The sequence below is a fragment of the Neoarius graeffei genome, chromosome 4 (genome assembly GCF_027579695.1).
Source record: "Neoarius graeffei isolate fNeoGra1 chromosome 4, fNeoGra1.pri, whole genome shotgun sequence".
Taxonomy (NCBI): Eukaryota; Metazoa; Chordata; class Actinopteri; order Siluriformes; family Ariidae; genus Neoarius; species Neoarius graeffei.
This window is the reverse complement of record NC_083572.1, coordinates 82,343,796-82,363,041: the sequence shown is the minus strand read 5'-3', so window position 1 is coordinate 82,363,041 and position 19,246 is coordinate 82,343,796. Positions and strand designations below refer to the sequence as shown.

The 19,246-nt window shown below is 42.5% G+C and overlaps 1 protein-coding gene across 2 annotated transcripts in view; it reads left to right on the top strand.

The window, feature by feature from the left end:
• nme7 (NME/NM23 family member 7) overlaps window positions 1–19,244 on the top strand; it is a 74,053-nt gene extending 54,809 nt beyond the window's left edge. For both annotated transcript variants that reach the window (XM_060919839.1, XM_060919838.1), the window contains 2 exons: window positions 18,365–18,472; window positions 19,141–19,244. In XM_060919839.1, the coding sequence (XP_060775822.1) occupies window positions 18,365–18,472; window positions 19,141–19,173 (141 nt within the window). In that variant the 3' untranslated portion in view covers window positions 19,174–19,244. The remainder of the gene's footprint in view (window positions 1–18,364; window positions 18,473–19,140) is intronic.
• Window positions 19,245–19,246: the final 2 nt, after the last annotated feature.

Genomic DNA, 19,246 nt, shown 5'->3' with positions numbered 1-19,246 from the left:
GGGCCCACACATCTCCCACCACAGGACATCCAGGGAGCCAACAAACTCACCAAATGCTAAGCAGCAAGTACTGGTGGGAGAACATGCTCACAGATATCAATCAGTTCATTGCGTTTTGCTCTGAGTGTGCCCAGGCAAAAGTGCCTCATACCCCGCCAGCAGGTAAACTTTGTCCTCTCCCAGTACCACAGAGACCCTGGTCACATATAGCCCTTGATTTAATCACAGATCTACCACCTTCCATGGGAAACACGACCATCATAGTCATTGTGGACAGATTCTCTAAAGCCCTTAAAATCTTCCCGTTACCAGGCATCCTGACTGCACGATCAGCCACCCTTGTTCCCCTGGGACGACACCCCAACACAAGTCCAAGCCGTAGGAGACTGGTTTTCATGCAGCCAAGCCATCTGGGAAGAAGTACATCAATGCCAAGTACAAGAAGTATGCTGATAAACACAGGGGCAGCAACCCAGATTTCACTCCTGGTGACAGGGTGTGGGTCGCCACAAAAAACCTCAGACCACTCAACATTTGCTGAAAACTGCAAGCCCGATACATGAGCCCGTTCAAGGTTCTCAGGAGAATTAGTGAGGGTTCCTACAGGTTAGAGCTCCCCCCTCATAGTCGGATATCCCCAACATTTCATGTTTCCTGTCTCAAGCCTGCCGTTCCAGGCCCACTTGCCGAGAACCCTCTTGTCCTGGAACCCCAACCACTGAGCCTAGAGGAGGAACCCATCTACCAGATAGACTACTCGATTCCTGACACAGAAGAGGCCAAATCGAATATGTGGTAGATTGGGAAGGCTATGGGCCGGAAGAACGAAGTTGGGTAGGTGCCAAAGATGTCCTGGATCCCCTGATGAAACAGGAATTCCACGCACAAAATCCTGACAAACCCGCACCTAGGGGCAGAGAGCGCCCCAAGAAGAATATAGCTCCTCGGGGGGGGTTCTGTCAGTAAGAGCTCTGAAACCAGCAGCACTAATCAAACTACAAAGTGGCCACTCAGAACTACAACAACCAAGATTCACAGTGCCCCCTGTCACTGGAGTATTGAACTCCGCTGTTGCCCATTCACTCATCACTACCACCACTACTTAAACCTCTCCCTCACACAGTATCAGTGCGAAGTATTGTTCTACTTTCCCAGTCCATACCGAGCCTTTGTTATTCTCTGCCTGTTTTGCTGTTCCTTGACTTTCTCCATCCTTTCACTGTTTTCGCTTCCTGTTTTGTCTACGTTACTCTGATTGCTGATCGACCGACCCTCGCCTGCTTTCTGACTACGACTTTGCTTCACAATTTGGCTCAGTTCACCTTTCTCGCCACTTTTTCCTGCAATTACATCCATAAGTGCCTGCTTCCTGACAATATTCCATTCAGCTAGCATGATATTGAACGAGTTGAAGACGAGAAAGAAAAACAGCCTATTTATTATTATTACACACACACACACACACACACACACACACACACACACACACTCTCCTTCCGGGTGTTCAACGCGTCTTTCTCTTTCAAAATTCTCTCCAAATCTTCCATATTTAACGAAGCAAACTTGGTGGCCATGTTTGTTTATAAATTGTCAGTCATTCTCTAGCGCGGAAGTTTTCCGTCTCCGATGTGTAATGTCATGTTGTCTTGATAACCACGCAATATCGTAAATCATATTCAACGCTCATTCTCCATTGGGTAGAGTGATTGTAATACATATAGGATAAGCGATATGCTAACAATATTGCATGCCATCAAGCCAAATGAATGGAACCCACTAGAAGAGAATACATGTTTTTATTCCATCGAAAAAGTGTCCTGTATGTAGAATAAAAGTTGATTATTGTGATTTCTTATCACAGTGGATGGAAGTTCAGTTGTTCATCCACAATGTAGTTTAATCAAATGATGCATTGATGACTTGTAACCTGAAGTAATACTTCGTGCTCTGCTATTGGATTTAATATCCCATACTCATTTTGGCCATCAAGGTAGAGCACGGGGGAACCTCCAGTTACCATAGCAGTAGTCTCTGAGGAGACTGATTTAACAAGGCTTAATTAAGGCCCTGGTAAATCAACACAGCGACTGAGCTATGTGATGGGTGAACTTTACCAGCAGCAGCCTTCTCCTGCATTTTTGCCTGTTTCCTAATGTGGAGTTAGTGTGGTTTGTTTCTAAATACAGACCTCTATTATGTGCTAAATCTGTTCTCGGGTAAAAGCAGCCTGCTGTTTTCCTTGTGTTGTTTGTGGTGATTTCTGTGCACCATTTTGAATTCAACATGTTCCGCTTACTCACTGGTTGTAATGTTGTCATTCATGTTGAAAATGTCTAGATTCACAAAGATTGCGTTTCTATATTTGAGATGGGGCATGAGCCTACCTGGCATTTAAGGTGTAAATATGTTTACTGCTACACAAGTCTAACTTTTGTTTTTTATAAATGGCCAAAGGTCCTGAGTGAAGTTTTTACTAAGCTATACCAAAGCCTGCTTGCTTTACAGACTATAAACAAGCCCAGCTCTAACATGTTATCTTATCTGCAAGGGAGATTGGTATTTTTGCTAATAGTCATGAAGTGACACTCAGAACATGGAGGGAGTGTGAATCCAGACAGTGATCTCAGCAGGTTATAAAGTAATGTGACATCACCTAAGCAGCCATTTATTTTACAGAAGTGCAACACACAGGCAGCTTTGTCTGTCAGAGAGAGCAGACTATAATGGCCTTTTTCAGCAAAACTCAGAGAACAACATATATCTCCATGGAGTCATAGGGATGTGGTTTAGAACTCTATAGTTATGGAAGACTGTTAGAAGAAAGAAGAAGAAACCTTTATCTGTCACATGCACACTTCAAGCACAGTGAAATTCATCCTCTGCATTTAACCCATCTGAAGCAGTGAACACATGTGCGCACACACACCCAAAGCAGTGGGTAGCCACACTAGAGCGCCCGGGGAGCAGTTAGGGGTTAGGTACCTTGCTCAAGGGCGCTTCAGCCCAAAGCCTCCCCATGTTAACCTAACTGCATGTCTTTGGACTGTGGGGGAAACCGGAGCACCCGGAGAGTGCACGGGGAGAACATGCAAACTCCACACAGAAAGGCCCTCGCCGGCCGCTGGGTTCGAACCCGGAACCTTCTTGCTGTGAGGCGACCGTGCTAACCACTACACCAGCGTGCTGCCCACGACTGTTGAATACAAAACCGCATTACTGTGGGGTTTTTTTCTTTTCTTTTTTTTTTTTAAAACCTCTTGTGATGGTTGTCAACCACATGCAGACTCTATGGAAGTGAAGTAGCACAAGCTGGGTGGCACGGTGGTGTAGTGGTTGGCACTGTTGCCTCACAGCAAGAAGGTTCTGGGTTTGAGTCCAGTGGCCAACGGGGGCTTTTCTGTGTGGAGTTTGCATGTTCTCCCCCTGTCTGCGTGGGTTTCCTCAGAGTGCTCTGGTTTCCCCTACAGTCCAAAGACATGCAGGTTAGGTTAACATGGGGCAGCCGTGGCCTGAGGTTGGGCTGAAGTGCCCTTGAGTAAGGCATCTAACCCACAACTGCTCCCCGGGTGCTGTAGTATAGCTGCCCACTGCTCTGGGTATGTGTGTGGGTGTGTTTTTTATTGCTCACTTGTGTGTGGATGTGTGTATTCACTGCTTCAGATGGGTTAAATGCAGAAGTTAAATTTGACTGTGTCCTTAAAGGAGATACGCAGAACCTTTTATTTTTAAATACATTCCTGAGTGGATAGCATCTCCATCCTTGACTCTTGTATGCTGCATAAATGGGAATTAAAAAAATATATATTTTTGAGAGTTAAAATCGACTGTAAAGTTGGCATTCAAGCTGCCCCGCTGAGCCAGCCAGCCCTGAGTGCGTGACATCACAGCGGTAACCGGTTTTAAGGCCGAGGTCTTTGACCGCTATAAACCAAAGCCAGACTCGGCAGGCGAGAGTGGTTGCAATGGCCTCTTCGTTCAGATTTATTGGAGATTCTTCAGATTCCTCATATATACTAAGTAACTTTAAAAACGCACAATGGAATTCAACACGATATCACTTTAGATCCATGCATATATTTGAAATTTATGATATTGTATGTAATGCACACACATCTTGAAACATCGATAAAGGACATTTATTGTCAAACTCAAGAATTAATTCACAATAAAAAAATTCAAAGTGACAGTTGGTCCATGTTCGGACCGTCATGCTGGAGTTTCTGGGTCTGTGTCGTCCAGGGGTCTCAGCAGCAGTGACTGAGGGTGTCAGGAATCTGTCACGGAGGTGAGCTAGCCTGATGTGCTGATCCTGAACTGGCGTCGTGACTCGAGGCTGACCAGGGCGTGGACGATCCCTGGTGCTCCCTGTCTGTCTGTAACGCTGACTCAAACGGGAAATGGTCGAATGATCAACACCGAAGTGCCGGGCGACCTCTGTCTGTGTACTTCCGGCACGCAACATCCCGACGGCCTGTTCACGTTGATTTTGGCTTGGGCGTGGCATCTTCAATAATGACAATTTTCACATCATTTCCCCCGGGTATTTATAGGCAAGATTGTGTGTGTACAGTGTATGCAAAATTTGTTTGAAAATTAAAGCCTGTCCATGTCATTGACTACCCGAGTCATATTGTACGTTATTGAGTACAACTCCCTTAAATTCTGTTTTGAGCACAGATTTGGAACTTATTCGGGCAGAACGAAGTTATTTTTCCATTGTGATATATTTCTTTTCTTCTTGAGATAAACTCAGCACGAATTCAGCAAGTTTTATCAATGTGCGTTTTTAAAGTTACTTAGTGTAGTAATACATCTGATTGTGATTGATAGTCCTGAAATTGGAGTGTGTACATGATACTGCTACACACGTAGAACCGTAACAGTTTGAACCATCAGAAAGTGAATCCGATAATAACACGTCGGCCACGGAGGCCCCCACCTTACAAAATAAAGCCAAAGAACAAAGCTATCTAGAGAATTGGATGGAATTGAACTGACAGTCTCATGTGACTCTCATTAAAACAGGATAGGTGTTATAACTTATGCAACATACATGTACATGCATGCATTTTCACTGATAAAACGTAAAAGGCTAATTAAATAATCAGATGAACTGAGACCATCACATTCTGAAGCAAATTAAATAATCTTATACCTGTAACTTAAGTGCACAATACAAGTTACATGTATTAATCTAAATGTAGGTAAACAACGAGTGGTGGTGGTTTTGTGATGTAACCAAATGAGAGTCGCATCTTGCCCATCTGTGTTCTCGCTTTTTTTTTTTGTAATTCAACTTTTTATTGTTCAACCAGCAGAAAAAGAAAATAAAAGTTTGCACATCACAATGCCCTAATATCATGAATCGCACAGTAGACCATTCGACACCATTGACAGAAAATGTGTTTCACACAATAATACATGGAAATACAACAGCCACCAGAAAGTCCCGCATTTCAAAAGGCTTTCATATGTACCCAAAAATCATCCCACATCATTTGCATTACACTTTGATGTGTTCTCGCTTCTTGAAGGCCAAGCTTGTGGCCATTTGTTTTGAAACAATCTGACTTTCACATACAAAATTATTCATATAGGTATATGAATAATTCATTCATTCGCTTCTTCCACGTAAGGGTGAGATATTGCTCTGAGGCAAGCATATCCAGCAGGAAAAAAAAAAAAAAAGCATATCCAACAGAGAAATCTGACGACTGGTCCACTCATTCTCCATTTTCTCCATACTGAGTACTCTGCCATTACTGCTCGACTCACACTCCGGGAGAACTGAACTTACTTTCCTTTTCTTGTAGTTTTCTTTTCCTTTAATTGTTGGTACTGCACCCTCTTTCAATACGGGCTTATAGCCATCGCTCCTCAACAGATCAGAGGTTTCGTACGAGTCATCGGTAAAATGTGCCCGTGAGTTTCTCGTAAAACACGTCCAAATCTTTGCAGTTTGAGCATTCTTGGGCCATGAATGCATCATAAATCTACCTTCTGTCATGTTGCTGCACCCGCCAGCAACATATCTACATGGCATGGTGATAAATTAGCTCAAAATGGAGGATTGAAGTTGCAGTCAGCTCGGTGTTTTAGTATAGCGGAAATAGCGATGAGACCGATAGACTTCCTGCTGTGATCTCACAGATGTGAAGGTCATTCACTCAGACTGCTACCTATATGAATAATTTTAATCGTAAAAATTACTATATTAGATTTATTGTTAACGCTTAACTATTCCTATGCCATTCTTGAGGTCTCAAGGCATTTATAAACAAAAAGTGAGGCCATGGTTCTGCGTATCTCCTTTAAGTCTGTGCTTGAGTGTATGTGTGACAAATAAAGGCTGCTTGGCTTCTTCATCTTCTTCTTGGCTTGGCTGAAGTATTCATATTTTGTGAAAATTACCTCATTAATTTCAGAACCCTGAAAACCAACCTCAGTAGGGTGTCTAAACGCAGTGCAGTCATCGGTTTTGTTGTTTTCTTTTTATGGTTCCACCAGCAGGTGTAAACAGCTCATGTACTTAGAGTAAATACACTGTATAGCAGCTAATGGACATGATTATTGATGCTTCCTGGAATGCTTTTATATAACGCACAACATGTAGGCCATAACCAGCTGTCCAAACTATTGTAATGACACTTTATGGCAGTTTACATTAATGTATCCACATGATGTCAGTTCCAGACATTATGGCACACTTTCAGGGAATGGGCAAAACTGATAGAGAAAACATGATTATTATAAGTAATTATACAGTCATTATTTCAGTTTTACTGACCTTTTTTATGTTCAGTGTGCAAATTGCCATTGCCATCGTCTACTTAAAAGAAGACGGCCTTTCAATTTCATAAAATCAGTGAAATTTAGTTCCCTCTGAAATTTGTTCATTGTGATTTGTGTATTTATTTTTGTAATACCTCACAATATATCAGGGCATTCTGTGGCTGGGAAGTTATTTAATTTGAGGGGATTCCCGAGCAAATAATGTGCATGAAATCGCTCGCTTCGTGCAGTCAAGCAGACGGAAGTCCATGTGCGTATGCACAGGTTTACTTTGACTGTGCACTGACCGTTACATCATTCTGTTGTTAAATGAACAGCTGATCACACCAAGGTGCTCGCTGACCGCTAATATTTATTAGTTTGGTCCCGCGTTTCCTTTCCTTCGCAACATAACATCTTTTCTTCTCACTTTCCGTTACTGTCGTCGGTCTTTCGCATTTCGTTCGCACACTCGCGTCCTCCATTTCCCTCTCCTGTTTCAAATTTGTATCCCACAATGCCTTGTGCGAACAGGGAAAGCCCACCACGTGATGCATTACGTAGTATCTTGTTTTGCGTTATGGCGAAGCAGGAAAAAATGGTGGAGAATTTAGGGCCACATGGCCCGACATTCATTAAATGTTCTATTTAAAAAATAATAATAATAACTAGCGGCCTTGACGGGCCCTCGTACATGTGGTTCCGCAACCCAGGACATTCCGCCACCCAACAAAACAGTCACGTTATATATTCATCAAATGTTCAAAGGTGATGTGCATGTTGCAAATGCCATGACTGCTTGATGGATGAGAGATAGACAGACAAAGACTGTGTGTGTGTGTGTGTGTGTGTGTGTGTGTGTGTGTGTGTGTGTGTGTTTCTGTGGTGTGAAAATGTACATTTATATATGTACAAAACTATACATGTGTCTCCTCCTTATCTCTATCTCACGCTGTAATCTGCCACAATGATGGCAGGTCACTAATATATAGATTTAGGCATTGCTTAAAAGCAGACCTCCCATCTGTTTCTGGGTTGTAGAATTTTCTTAGATCATAGCCAGTCTCTTTTGTTTTATTTCTTTACTGGCTAGCACTGGTCACTAGGCGGTGTGTATGACTGGTAATTACTAACACTGGCCACTAGGCGGTGTGTATGACTGGTAATTACTAACACTGGCCACTAGGCGGTGTGTATGACTGGTGGTACATGTACACGGACAAACCACAAAAAATCGACTCAATGGGTTTACCATTTTTTCTTCGGTATGGTGCTCCGCTGGAACTCCGCTATTATTGTGTGTGTGTGTGTGTGTGTGTGTGTGTGTGTGTGTGTGTGTGTGTGTGTGTGTGTTTGTCAGAGGGAAAGAGAGTGTGTGTGAAAGAGTGTGCTCATAGATGTTGCGTGTGCATGTGAGTGCATACTTGTGAGAGAGTGTATGTGTGTATGCATATGACTGTGTGTGTATGAGTGTGCACAGAATTGTATATGTTATATCATCAGACTCAAGATATCCAATATTTTGTAAAGTTTCAGATCAATCCAGCAATGAATTGAACATTTCCTGCTTGGCCAGGTGGTGGTGCTATAACAGGCAGGCCCATTGGGCGTCAGGTTATCATAATAATCATAATATCTATTGAAGTAAGAAGTGTCCGACCATACAGTCGATGCGCTGTGGCTTTCTGACACGTTTCCTGTTTATGTGGCAAGATATTAAAATCATAAGGCCATTTCAACATATTACAAGATATCAAAAATCCCTTCGCAATTTAATATCAGCGACATCTTGGCATCACGTATAACAAATTTCACTTGAATCTCATGAACCGTCTAGGAGGAGCATGTTAAAATTCATCATGTGTCAAAACACACATTCAAAACCCTATTCTTTCCTTGGCCAGTTGGTGGCGCTATACCAGACAGGCCCATAACGGCTAAAGAGTATCCGAATCAGAATCATATTAATATCAAGTTCAACATTCAGCAATATCTTGGCATATTATATGTTACAGTATTTCAACATATTACAACACATCAAAAATCCCTTAGCAATTCAACTTCAGCAATATCTTGGCATCATGTCTGCCAAGTTTGACATGAATTTGATGAACCGTCTAGGAGGAGTACGTTAAAAATGACCATGTGTAATTTCACTCCAAATGGCCTTATGACATCATCATTCCAAAGTTCTACCCATTCATTTCAATGGGAAAAGGAAAAGGGACGCTATGAAGTCCCTGGGCCATGCCCGGGGCCAAAAGTCTGTGGCTGAGTAGCGATGACAATGACAGACTGATGTGTATACCAAATTTCATGAGTTTTCGTGCATGGGAAATGCCTCAAATAAGGCCAAACACGGCAGAAGAAGAAGAATCCTTCGAAAAACAATAGGGTCTTCGCACCGTTCGGTGCTCGGGCCCTAATAAAATTGGAAGTCTGTGATTTCGAATTCAGTAGCTTTCGGTCTACTCAACAAAAATAATCAGGTGTCAGGGAAAATTCTTTTTATGGCCTAAACTTGAAAAATCTGAAAGGCAGTACAGCTTTAATATTGCATCATCATTATTGTGACATCCTTCTGTCATCCATGAACCTAGAAAAATCCAAAAAGCTACACAAAAACACCATGAAGCACATCAGGCCCATAATATATTTTTAAAAGTCTGGAATGGTTATAAATAGGCCTGGAAGAAGGTACATGAACAAACTGTTCATTCATTCATTATCTCTAGCCGCTTTATCCTTCTACAGGGTCGCAGGCAAGCTGGAGCCTATCCCAGCTGACTACGGGCGAAAGGCGGGGTACACCCTGGACAAGTCGCCAGGTCATCACAGGGCTGACACATAGACACAGACAACCATTCACACTCACATTCACACCTACAGTCAATTTAGAGTCACCAGTTAACCTAACCTGCATGTCTTTGGACTGTGGGGGAAACCGGAGCACCCGGAGGAAACCCACGCAGACAACATGCAAACTCCACACAGAAAGGCCCTCGCCGGCCCCGGGGCTCGAACCCAGGACCTTCTTACTGTGAGGCGACAGCGCTAACCACTACACCACCGTGCCGCCTGAACAAACTGTTATTAGTGATTATCAGCTAAGCTACAAATTAATCATCACCTCCTCCTGGTTATGTTCCACTTCACCCAACCCTTTAGTCCAGAGCCTGTATTGGTGCACATATAAAGGAAATGCATGTTTTATGTTCTCTTGTCATTTCAGGATGAAGTGCTGTTTGTGTAGCTCGTTGACTGCCTGATAAAAATAGATCCCCCACTTCTCCGTAGCCTAAGGTCTTTTAATTGTTTTTGTACCGTGATTTAAAGTAGCACAGCCGTGGTTCATCTGAAAATAAAAAGCAGCAGACAGCACAATATTGAACCATCTCAGAAGACCTAATTATGCACGTTACCTTGTGGTTTATTTTCCTCTGGGTTTGGTGTGTAGTGGGTTTTTTTTTTTTTTGGCTTTTAATGAGACCAATATCAGTGGCAGTGTGGGAACCGTTGATGATAAAGCTTATTTGTCCCTGAGCCGTGCAGCCGTATGACGTCATGTGAACTCTGTATTGATGTTTTCAGTGTGTGGGATGAAATGGGGAGGCAGCGTGTTTGTATTATTGAACACACAAGTCATTGCATTTAACCTTCTAACATCAACACACACGTACAGAAGAAATGTATTAGTTTTGTAGTAATTTTATATTACGCTGAAATTGATTTATTTTCCAGTAAAAGCATGCCCTGGAGTGTTTTATTCCTCTTATACCACAGCGATTTTTACATTTTGTTTAAAATGTGCTAAAGGATGATGTACTATTAATTTGTTTATAGTTACACTTGCGGTCAGAAGTTTACATACACAGACATGAACATCATGGCGATATTGGGTTTTCAGTGATTTCTTTGAACTGTTCTTTTTCTGCAGCCGAATGATTGTATAATATACAGCTTTAATAGAAAAAAAAAACAGCAAGAATTTGGTGTACAAGTTTTCATTTATTTTGGGTTTTCTCAAATCAACCCAGGGTCAAAATTATGCATACAGGATCAAAAATATACATATAGACATACCGCTGACCAATACATACAGCATGCCTAATGTTTGGCTATGATAAGATATTAAAGATGTACACTCAATGGCCACTTTATTAGGAACACCCATCCACCTGCTGTTTTATACAGTTCTCTAATCCGCCAATCCCTTGACAGCAGTACAGTGCATAAAATCATGCAGATACAAATCAAGAGCTTCAGTTAATGTTCAAGCATCAGAATGGGAAAAATTGTGATCTCTATGACTTTCACTGTGGCATGGGTGTTGGTGCCAGATGGACTGGTTTGAGTATTTCAGAAACTGCTGATCTCCTGGGGTTTACACAGAATGGTGCGAAAAACATTTGAGTGAGCGATAGTTCTGTGGGTGAAACGCCTCATTGATGAGAGGTCGGAGGAAAACTGCCAGATTGGGTCGAGCTGCCAGGAAGGATATAGTAACTCATAGCAACTCTTTACTACCGTGGTGAGCAGAAAAGCATCTCAGCATGCAACAGCAAAAGACCATATTGGATTCCACTCCTGCCAGCCAAGAACAGGAATCTTAGACTCCAGAACAAGTTCCTATTAAAGTGGCCAGTAAGTGTATGTTGTGCAATCTTTCTGCCATAGAAGAACAGTTTTAAGAAATCACTGGCAGCCTAATATTGCCATGACGTTCATGTCCGTGTATGTGAACTTCTGACTGCAGTGGTACATTTAAAGTTGCGTAATGTCCATGAGATGTGTCAATAGCTATCATCACTTAAGTTACAGCTGCTATAAACTGATGTTTCCCCTCACTGAGTTCTCTATTTTCCTGGCTTTTGAAGTTAATAAGAAAAGAAAGTAAAGCAGTTGTCCTGTTCCAGAGAAACCACAAAGCACAGGGTCTTCGGTCCTAAAGATATTCCCATTCTGGAAACTTGGCACCTCTTTACAATAGAGACTTGGTAATGTTTACATAAATGTCTTCTTACAGAAAATTTGACCATATTGACAATTGTACACATTTTTAATCTGTTTATGTGAAGTGGCCACCATACAGGTCCTTGTGTTATTATACATGCATTAGATGTACGTATTTATTATTATCTCTGATCTCTAGCCGCTTTATCCTGTTCTACAGGGTCGCAGGCAAGCTGGAGCCTATCCCAGCTGACTATGGGCGAAAGGCGGGGTACACCCTGGACAAGTCGCCAGGTCATCACAGGGCTGACACATAGACACAGACAACCATTCACACTCACATTCACAGCTACGGTCAATTTAGAGTCACCAGTTAACCTAACCTGCATGTCTTTGGACTGTGGGGGAAACCGGAGCACCCGGAGGAAACCCACACGGACACGGGGAGAACATGCAAACTCCGCACAGAAAGGCCCTCGCCGGCCACGGGGCTCGAACCCGGACCTTCTTGCTGTGAGGCTACAGCGCTAACCACTACACCATCGTGCCGCCTTTATTATTATTATTATTATTATTATTATTAACAACAGCAACAACAACTTGTAATTTGGCTTGCAGCTGGAGCTACTCTCACGCCGGCCAATCAGATTCAAGAATTCAACAGTGCTATGGTACTTTAACAAAAAAAACTTAGTTGTGAGCAGGATTATAATGTGATTTATTTCTGTAGTGGTGTTCCAGACTGTACCTTGTGAAACATTTTGTACAAATTCCCATCTTAGATTAAACTAGCTGGACAGGAAGGACATTATTACACTGGTATGGCTATGAAATATTTGCCTGATGCACTGAGCAAAGGAATGTAATGAAGGGACTAGTAGGCTTCACGCCATAACATACTAATGCCCAGACTGTAATGGTAAATTATGTGTCTAAGAACATATTTTCCTTAAACAGTAATTTACAGTAATAACTTTTTTTCACTGCATGTGTGGTCGCTATTACCGCTAAAACCTTCCTAACCTTATAATAATATGTTGGTTTTGAGGGTGGGATTATGAGCCCTACAAGCTCCTGAGAAATTTCAGCATCACTCCAGTGTGAAGATTGACAGAAGAAGAAGTGGAAGAAGAATGGGGCTTTTGGGCTTTTATTTATCACGTATAAATTACAGCACAGTGAAACCCATCTGAAGCAGTGAACACGCGCACACACTTAGAGGGGTCAGCAGCTGCACTGCAGCGCCCAGGGAAAAGGTGTCCATATCACAAGTGGGATGGTTTGGGAAAATGTGTCGCTGTAGTACGTTTGCTTTGAGGCTGATTACCATTTGGACGAGGCCTCTTCTGTGAGCGTCACTAGGGGAGGTAGATCAAGTTTCCTTACAGCAGAGATTAGAGCAGGACAGTAGAGCCCATGCCCTGTGGACTCGAGTGTTTCATTTCATCATATTCCGTTTTGGCTGCAGCTCGTCAGCCAGCTGATCTCTCAATGCATAACACATGTGAGCAAGAATTAAAGTCAAGACCTGGTATTAAGTCGAGCATTCTACAGAAAGGGCACTGGGATGGCACCTCTGTGTATAGCAGCATGAAAAGTGAGGACACAAACTACTGCCTTCCAATGAGGCCCAGAGGAGTGTTACCTTTATAATAATTAAAGCCCTGCCTGATTTGCTCTAAAAATATTCTCGTTCACATTCTGCGTATGCAGATGTGACCTAAATAACATCCCATTTTGTATTACTCTACTTTTTTTTTCCTTTTTAGTGACTTTCTAACATGGTTTAAACCATATTCAGTGACTAATCTTAAAACTCCTTATTCAGCAAGCACTATTTATACCGTACCTCAGTGCTGTTGAATTCTCCATTCTGATTGGTCAGGTGTTGATTTAAAAAAAAAAAAATTTTGAACAGCAGCTCTGACAGTAGTGCCGGGGGCAAGGCAAATCACAGGGTTATATTAACGTGCTTTCTTTAATGCCTTGCCATTTCTATAGTAAGAGCTCATTCACTGGGACTTGTATGGTGGATGCTCACGTAATTAAAATCTAATAATGAACAGAATTTTTAAAAATGTGGTGGTGTTAAACAAAGAATAATATTCTCATTGATATGGTGAGACTTGCTGTAAGGAGATGTTTATTTAACATTTATGGAAGGAGTCTCCAGTGTCAGTGCTTTGTGACAGTCATCGCTAAAGCTGTTCCTATCTGTTTTCTGTCACAGGAAAGTATTCAGGATGGAATGGTTTCTCGGTAAAATGACAAGTTGCTTTTTTTTTTTTGTCTTATTAACTTCAGAAGAAAGTGAGAGAATGACTGTTTATAGCTGCTATAAAGTAAGTGATAACAGAACCTGCCTTGCGGATATTCCACAACATTAAATGCAGATAAAAAATAATTTAACAAATTTCCATTTTTAATATATCCATCCATCCATTATCTGTAGCCACTTATCCTGTTCTACAGGGTCGCAGGCAAGCTGGAGCCTATCCCAGCTGACTATGGGCGAGAGGCGGGGTACACCCAGAGACACAGACAACCATTCACACTCACATTCACACCTACGGTCAATTTGGAGCCACCAATTAGCCTAACCTGCATGTCTTTGGACTGTGGGGGAAACCGGAGCACCCGGTAGAAACCCACGCAGACAAGGGGAGAACATGCAAACTCCACACGGAAGGGCCCTCGCCGGCCGCTGGGCTCGAACCCAGGACCTTCTTGCTGTGAGGCGACCATGCTAACCACTACACCACCGAGCCGCCCCATTTTTAATACATCTCATCTCATTATCTCTAGCCGCTTTATCCTTCTACAGGGTCGCAGGCAAGCTGGAGCCTATCCCAGCTGACTATGGGCGAGAGGCGGGGTACACCCAGAGACACAGACAACCATTCACATTCACACCTACGGTCAATTTGGAGCCACCAATTAGCCTAACCTGCATGTCTTTGGACTGTGGGGGAAACCGGAGCACCCGGTAGAAACCCACGCAGACAAGGGGAGAACATGCAAACTCCACACGGAAAGGCCCTCGCCGGCCGCTGGGCTCAAACCCAGGACCTTCTTGCTGTGAGGCGACCGTGCTAACCACTACACCACCGAGCCGCCCCATTTTTAATACATTTAATCTTTAATTAATAGATGGATGGATGGAATCGCCAGCAAATTGTTGTGCTACAAGAGGAATAAGACACTTTTGGGACATGCTTTTATTTGACAAATAAACACCTGCAGGGTAGTAACAGTAACTTTGCTTTGTGTCTTCCTTGCCTATTTTCCTACAATATCACAGTCATGTTTTGTTCCTCATGTTATTCAGATGCGCCAGTAAGAAGAAAAGTACGTACTTGGTGCTAGGAAAGTAATTCTAGGTTTTCAGTGAGTCCTGAGGGGAAAAGCACCTGTTTGTTCTTAGGGATGCACTATGGACTAATATTGACGTGGAACAGTGAGTTATGGGATCAGATGTTGTGCTGTGAACGTGTGACAGTTTTCTTTTTTTTAATGCAAATGTCTTAATTACTTCAATCATAATGTTACTAACTGAAAGAAAAGGCCAAATGGCTCACGCTCACAGAGAGACCTTGTAAATAGCTCAGTATGAGGTATTGAGTGATACTGAGAGTACTAATACTGGTATTAAAAATGGGAGAGAAAAAAACAGCCAGGATCTATGCATTCCTGGTCTGTGATGACTTATTTCCTCTCATTTGTTGCATTAAAACATGCCCTGAAATGCTGAACATTCTGTTCTGTGCCAGTCTTTGTTTTCTGACCAGTGCTAGGATTAAAAAAAACTAGCACTTATCTGGAACTGGTTTGATGATTGGGAGTCTTACTTTTATCTCCTTTTCTCATTCATTATTTCATATTTTTACTGCACTAATACTTGAAACCATGAGTTTGTCACACCATGGGCGATTGCTCGAAGACAACGAGGGAGGCTCAGCTTCCTCTAAAAATGACGAACATCGTGTAGGATGAATTGCGCTAGGCTTATGTTATAGCCGACCTTATAACATTACTATTTCAGATCCAGAATCATAGAAATATGTGCTCAACCCAACTGTAGTGCGAAATCATTCCGTTATAACTTTCCCCAGTTCGCCTAATGTGCGCGTGAGTTTTTCCCCCTCGTGACAGCGCGATGCAGCCCAGCCTCAGTGCACTTCAATGGCATTTGGGAGCTCTGCGCTTTCAATATCAAAATGCAAGACGATTATTGGACAAATACTGTGAAAACGCCCGCCCACGGAGTCTCGCGGACTCCCAGCCTCAGTGGACTTCAATGGCATTTGGGAGCTATGCGCTTTTCAATCTCAAAATGCAAGACGGTTATTGGACAAATACTGCGAAAATGCCCACTTGCGGACTCCGAGCCTCACAGTGGGAGGGACATGGCAGTTTCCACGAGGAGACTGGTGATTGGTGAAAGCGGCCGGATATTTTCTTTGATTGACAGCTCGTTTCAAATATAGACAGGCAGCGGTGAATTTCAGTTCAGTCCCATGCGGATTCACAAGTGCTGTGGTGTATTGTAAGAGATCAGCTTACATTTCGATTTCATTCATTACATACGGTTTCTACCAGCTTTTTTAGTTTGTATATATTTTCATTGTAAATAAAGTGTAAATATAGTGTTGTCAAGTTTGCTATCTTAGTTCCAGAAATTTCGTTTATTTGAGTGACTGAACTTGAACTTGAGGGGTTCTAGTCAGCTAGCAAGAAAGCTACGTACGGATGCCAAGCATTGCTGATTTAATTTTGGCGAAGCCATTTGCCAGTCTTCCTTTCGAGGAAAAAATTAAAATTAAAAAGCAGGGTAGACCAACGCCTCAAATTGACTTGGTGAAAAAGGTAGGGAATAATACTCGTCAGGCTTTCGTCTAAACGGGGGAACAGGGGCGCTGCGCCCTCTTACTCTCGGCGTGCGCCCCCTTACCGACTCCGTGAAAACATCCCAGCAACACTACGTGACAATGTGTCTGATCATCAAATACGTTATAATTGCTCCAAAAATATTCCAATCATAGTAGATACACCGCCAGACGGTGCAAAAACAATCCGAATTGGCGTTTTCCAGACTGAGGCGCCATGTTGTTTAGTTGTTTACTTGTCGCGGCTGCTCTCGCGAGATTTGACATGGGTTACATACAAGGTCGGCTGACTTGTAGAGCGAGATTTCTCGAGACTGAATGACCTTTCACCCACCGGTGCGGGAGCTTTTGACAGAAGTAGTTCGCGAGTTGTTTTTGTTGACACTTGGGCATTTAAAGATGTCATCCCGCGGCACGAAGCGGAAGAAAGCCAAAGACTGTCCGGGGCAGAAGAAGATTACTTCTTTCTTTTTCAATGTTGACAGACAATTTGTTACAATTTCCCTCTCAGATAGCCTCAGAATGTCCCATTGGAGCATTTTTCAAAGGCTTTGCACGGCGGGGGGGGGACACAACCGGCACCATCTCCCCCCCCCGCTTCGCTCCCTCGCCATGGTGAGCGCCCTCATACTAAATTTTTCTAGAAAAAAACCCTGCTCGTTCCTTTCAGCTCTCCTGGTACGAGAAAGTGAATTGGCTAACAGCAAATGACCCACATCAACAACAGTAAATAGGCTACTTTAGTAATATGTCATGGATGGACCAAAAATATAGAATCTATTTAAAATGTTTATGCTGAGTATATTATATTGGAATATATATTTTTCTGGATATGAATTAAACACAGCTACAATTTGGAAAACATTTTTAAACAAAAACACAGCCGAGAACATTTCACACTACAGACCTGGATTAAAAGTGAAGGGTTATCAAAATTGTCAATAAAACATTTCTCAGTCAAAATAAGTAAAATATAGGGAAAGTGTCATTGAATGAAATGTGTGGCACCCAGCTCTATGTTTGGCTCCCCAAGGTCAGTGCTTGTGCCTATTCCAGAACACTCTGCTGTTACTGCTGAGGTTCCTGACAAAGAGCTGCTTTCAATAATGATCAATTTTTAAACAACATGCCACAATTTTAAAATATAAAATGTTAAAATATACACCACCCCCCCCCCCCCCCCAACACCACCATCATGTATATTGGACAGTAGGCTAATGGGCCAAAAGAACCTGTTATTTCACAGTTTGTGACCCTGCCAACAATCAGCCAGATCAGAGGCAAGAGTATGGGCAAAATTGATGTGTTTTTTCTTTTTTCTTTTAAAATCTGGAAATATCGTAACCGACCAGCCTCCCCTGTTTGAAAGACTACCAGCCGCCACTGTGTCACACATATTGTGCAACTTATTAGGAAACCTGAATAGTGTTGTTCTTGTCATCTCCATGTGATTGTGATTGAGCAAAGAGGTATGAGCAGACATGGAGGAAGTTACTATTACTGTTGTTTTACAGACAAACGTGAGCAACCTGATGCTTTAGACATAAAGGAAAGTAATCTGACTCCTCAGCACTGTAGTGTAGGAATAATCAGCTTGCATGCATCTTCGCCTGAAATGCTGTTCAGGCTTATTGTTGTTTAAAGGAAACTGATGGATACAGTCCCGCTGTTGGTTTATTCCATTGTTTTAACTGCACGGTATCAATAAGCTGCCATGTCTTTCATATATCATCATCCTATGTGTTCCATTACAGGAAATTGCTCGTCATTTGCGGCCCACGACTTTACGAGCTCTTTACGGCAAGAACAAAGTGCAGAACGCTGTCCACTGTACCGATCTTCCAGAGGACGGGTTACTGGAAGTAAGTTATCTGTGATCTCATTCACTTTTGTTTGTCATGAACTGGGGCAGTGTGAACTGGACCTGATGACGAACGTTTACTCGCCTTCACAAATAATTCCACATCTCACATCACGTGAGACAGAGGCACAGGTCTCATGATGGTCCACTGTAGGCTGAATCAAACCCACAGCATGCATAATGTCTCTGGGAAAGAGGAGCCGGATAGGGCAGGATTAAGTAGAGGAAGGGCTTTGTGCTTTTCAGGCAGTAACTTTGGCCCATTCAGCATCATTGTTTCACACAAGCTCCAGATCTGTGCAGCCGATTTAACAAACAGCTCCTTGTTAATCATTTGCCTGCTGGGCAGCTCGGCCACCACATTCTTAGAGAAGCCACACATGCACGCACACACATCTATAGCAAGAACATTCTCTCACTGTGAATCAGTCTTGTAGACAGACATGCACACACAAACACGCTAACATATTATGGGCCTTCACAAGCATGTTTTGGGAAAGTCAGTTGTTGTGAAAGAAACCAAGCTGCTTGTCTGCTGTGCTGAGATGATAAAGTGCTGTGAAATAATTGCAGGCGAAGCTGATCGTGCAAAACAGTAAACTGCATCATTTATTTCCATAAATGTTCTTTTGTTGTGTATACTTATGTGATATTTCTCTCTTCCTGCAGGTCCAATATTTTTTCAAGATCCTAGATGGCTGACTGTAGATAAATTACACAAATAATTTGTGTACTGTTTCCCTTTTTTTTTAATAAAAAAAAAAAAAAGACAACA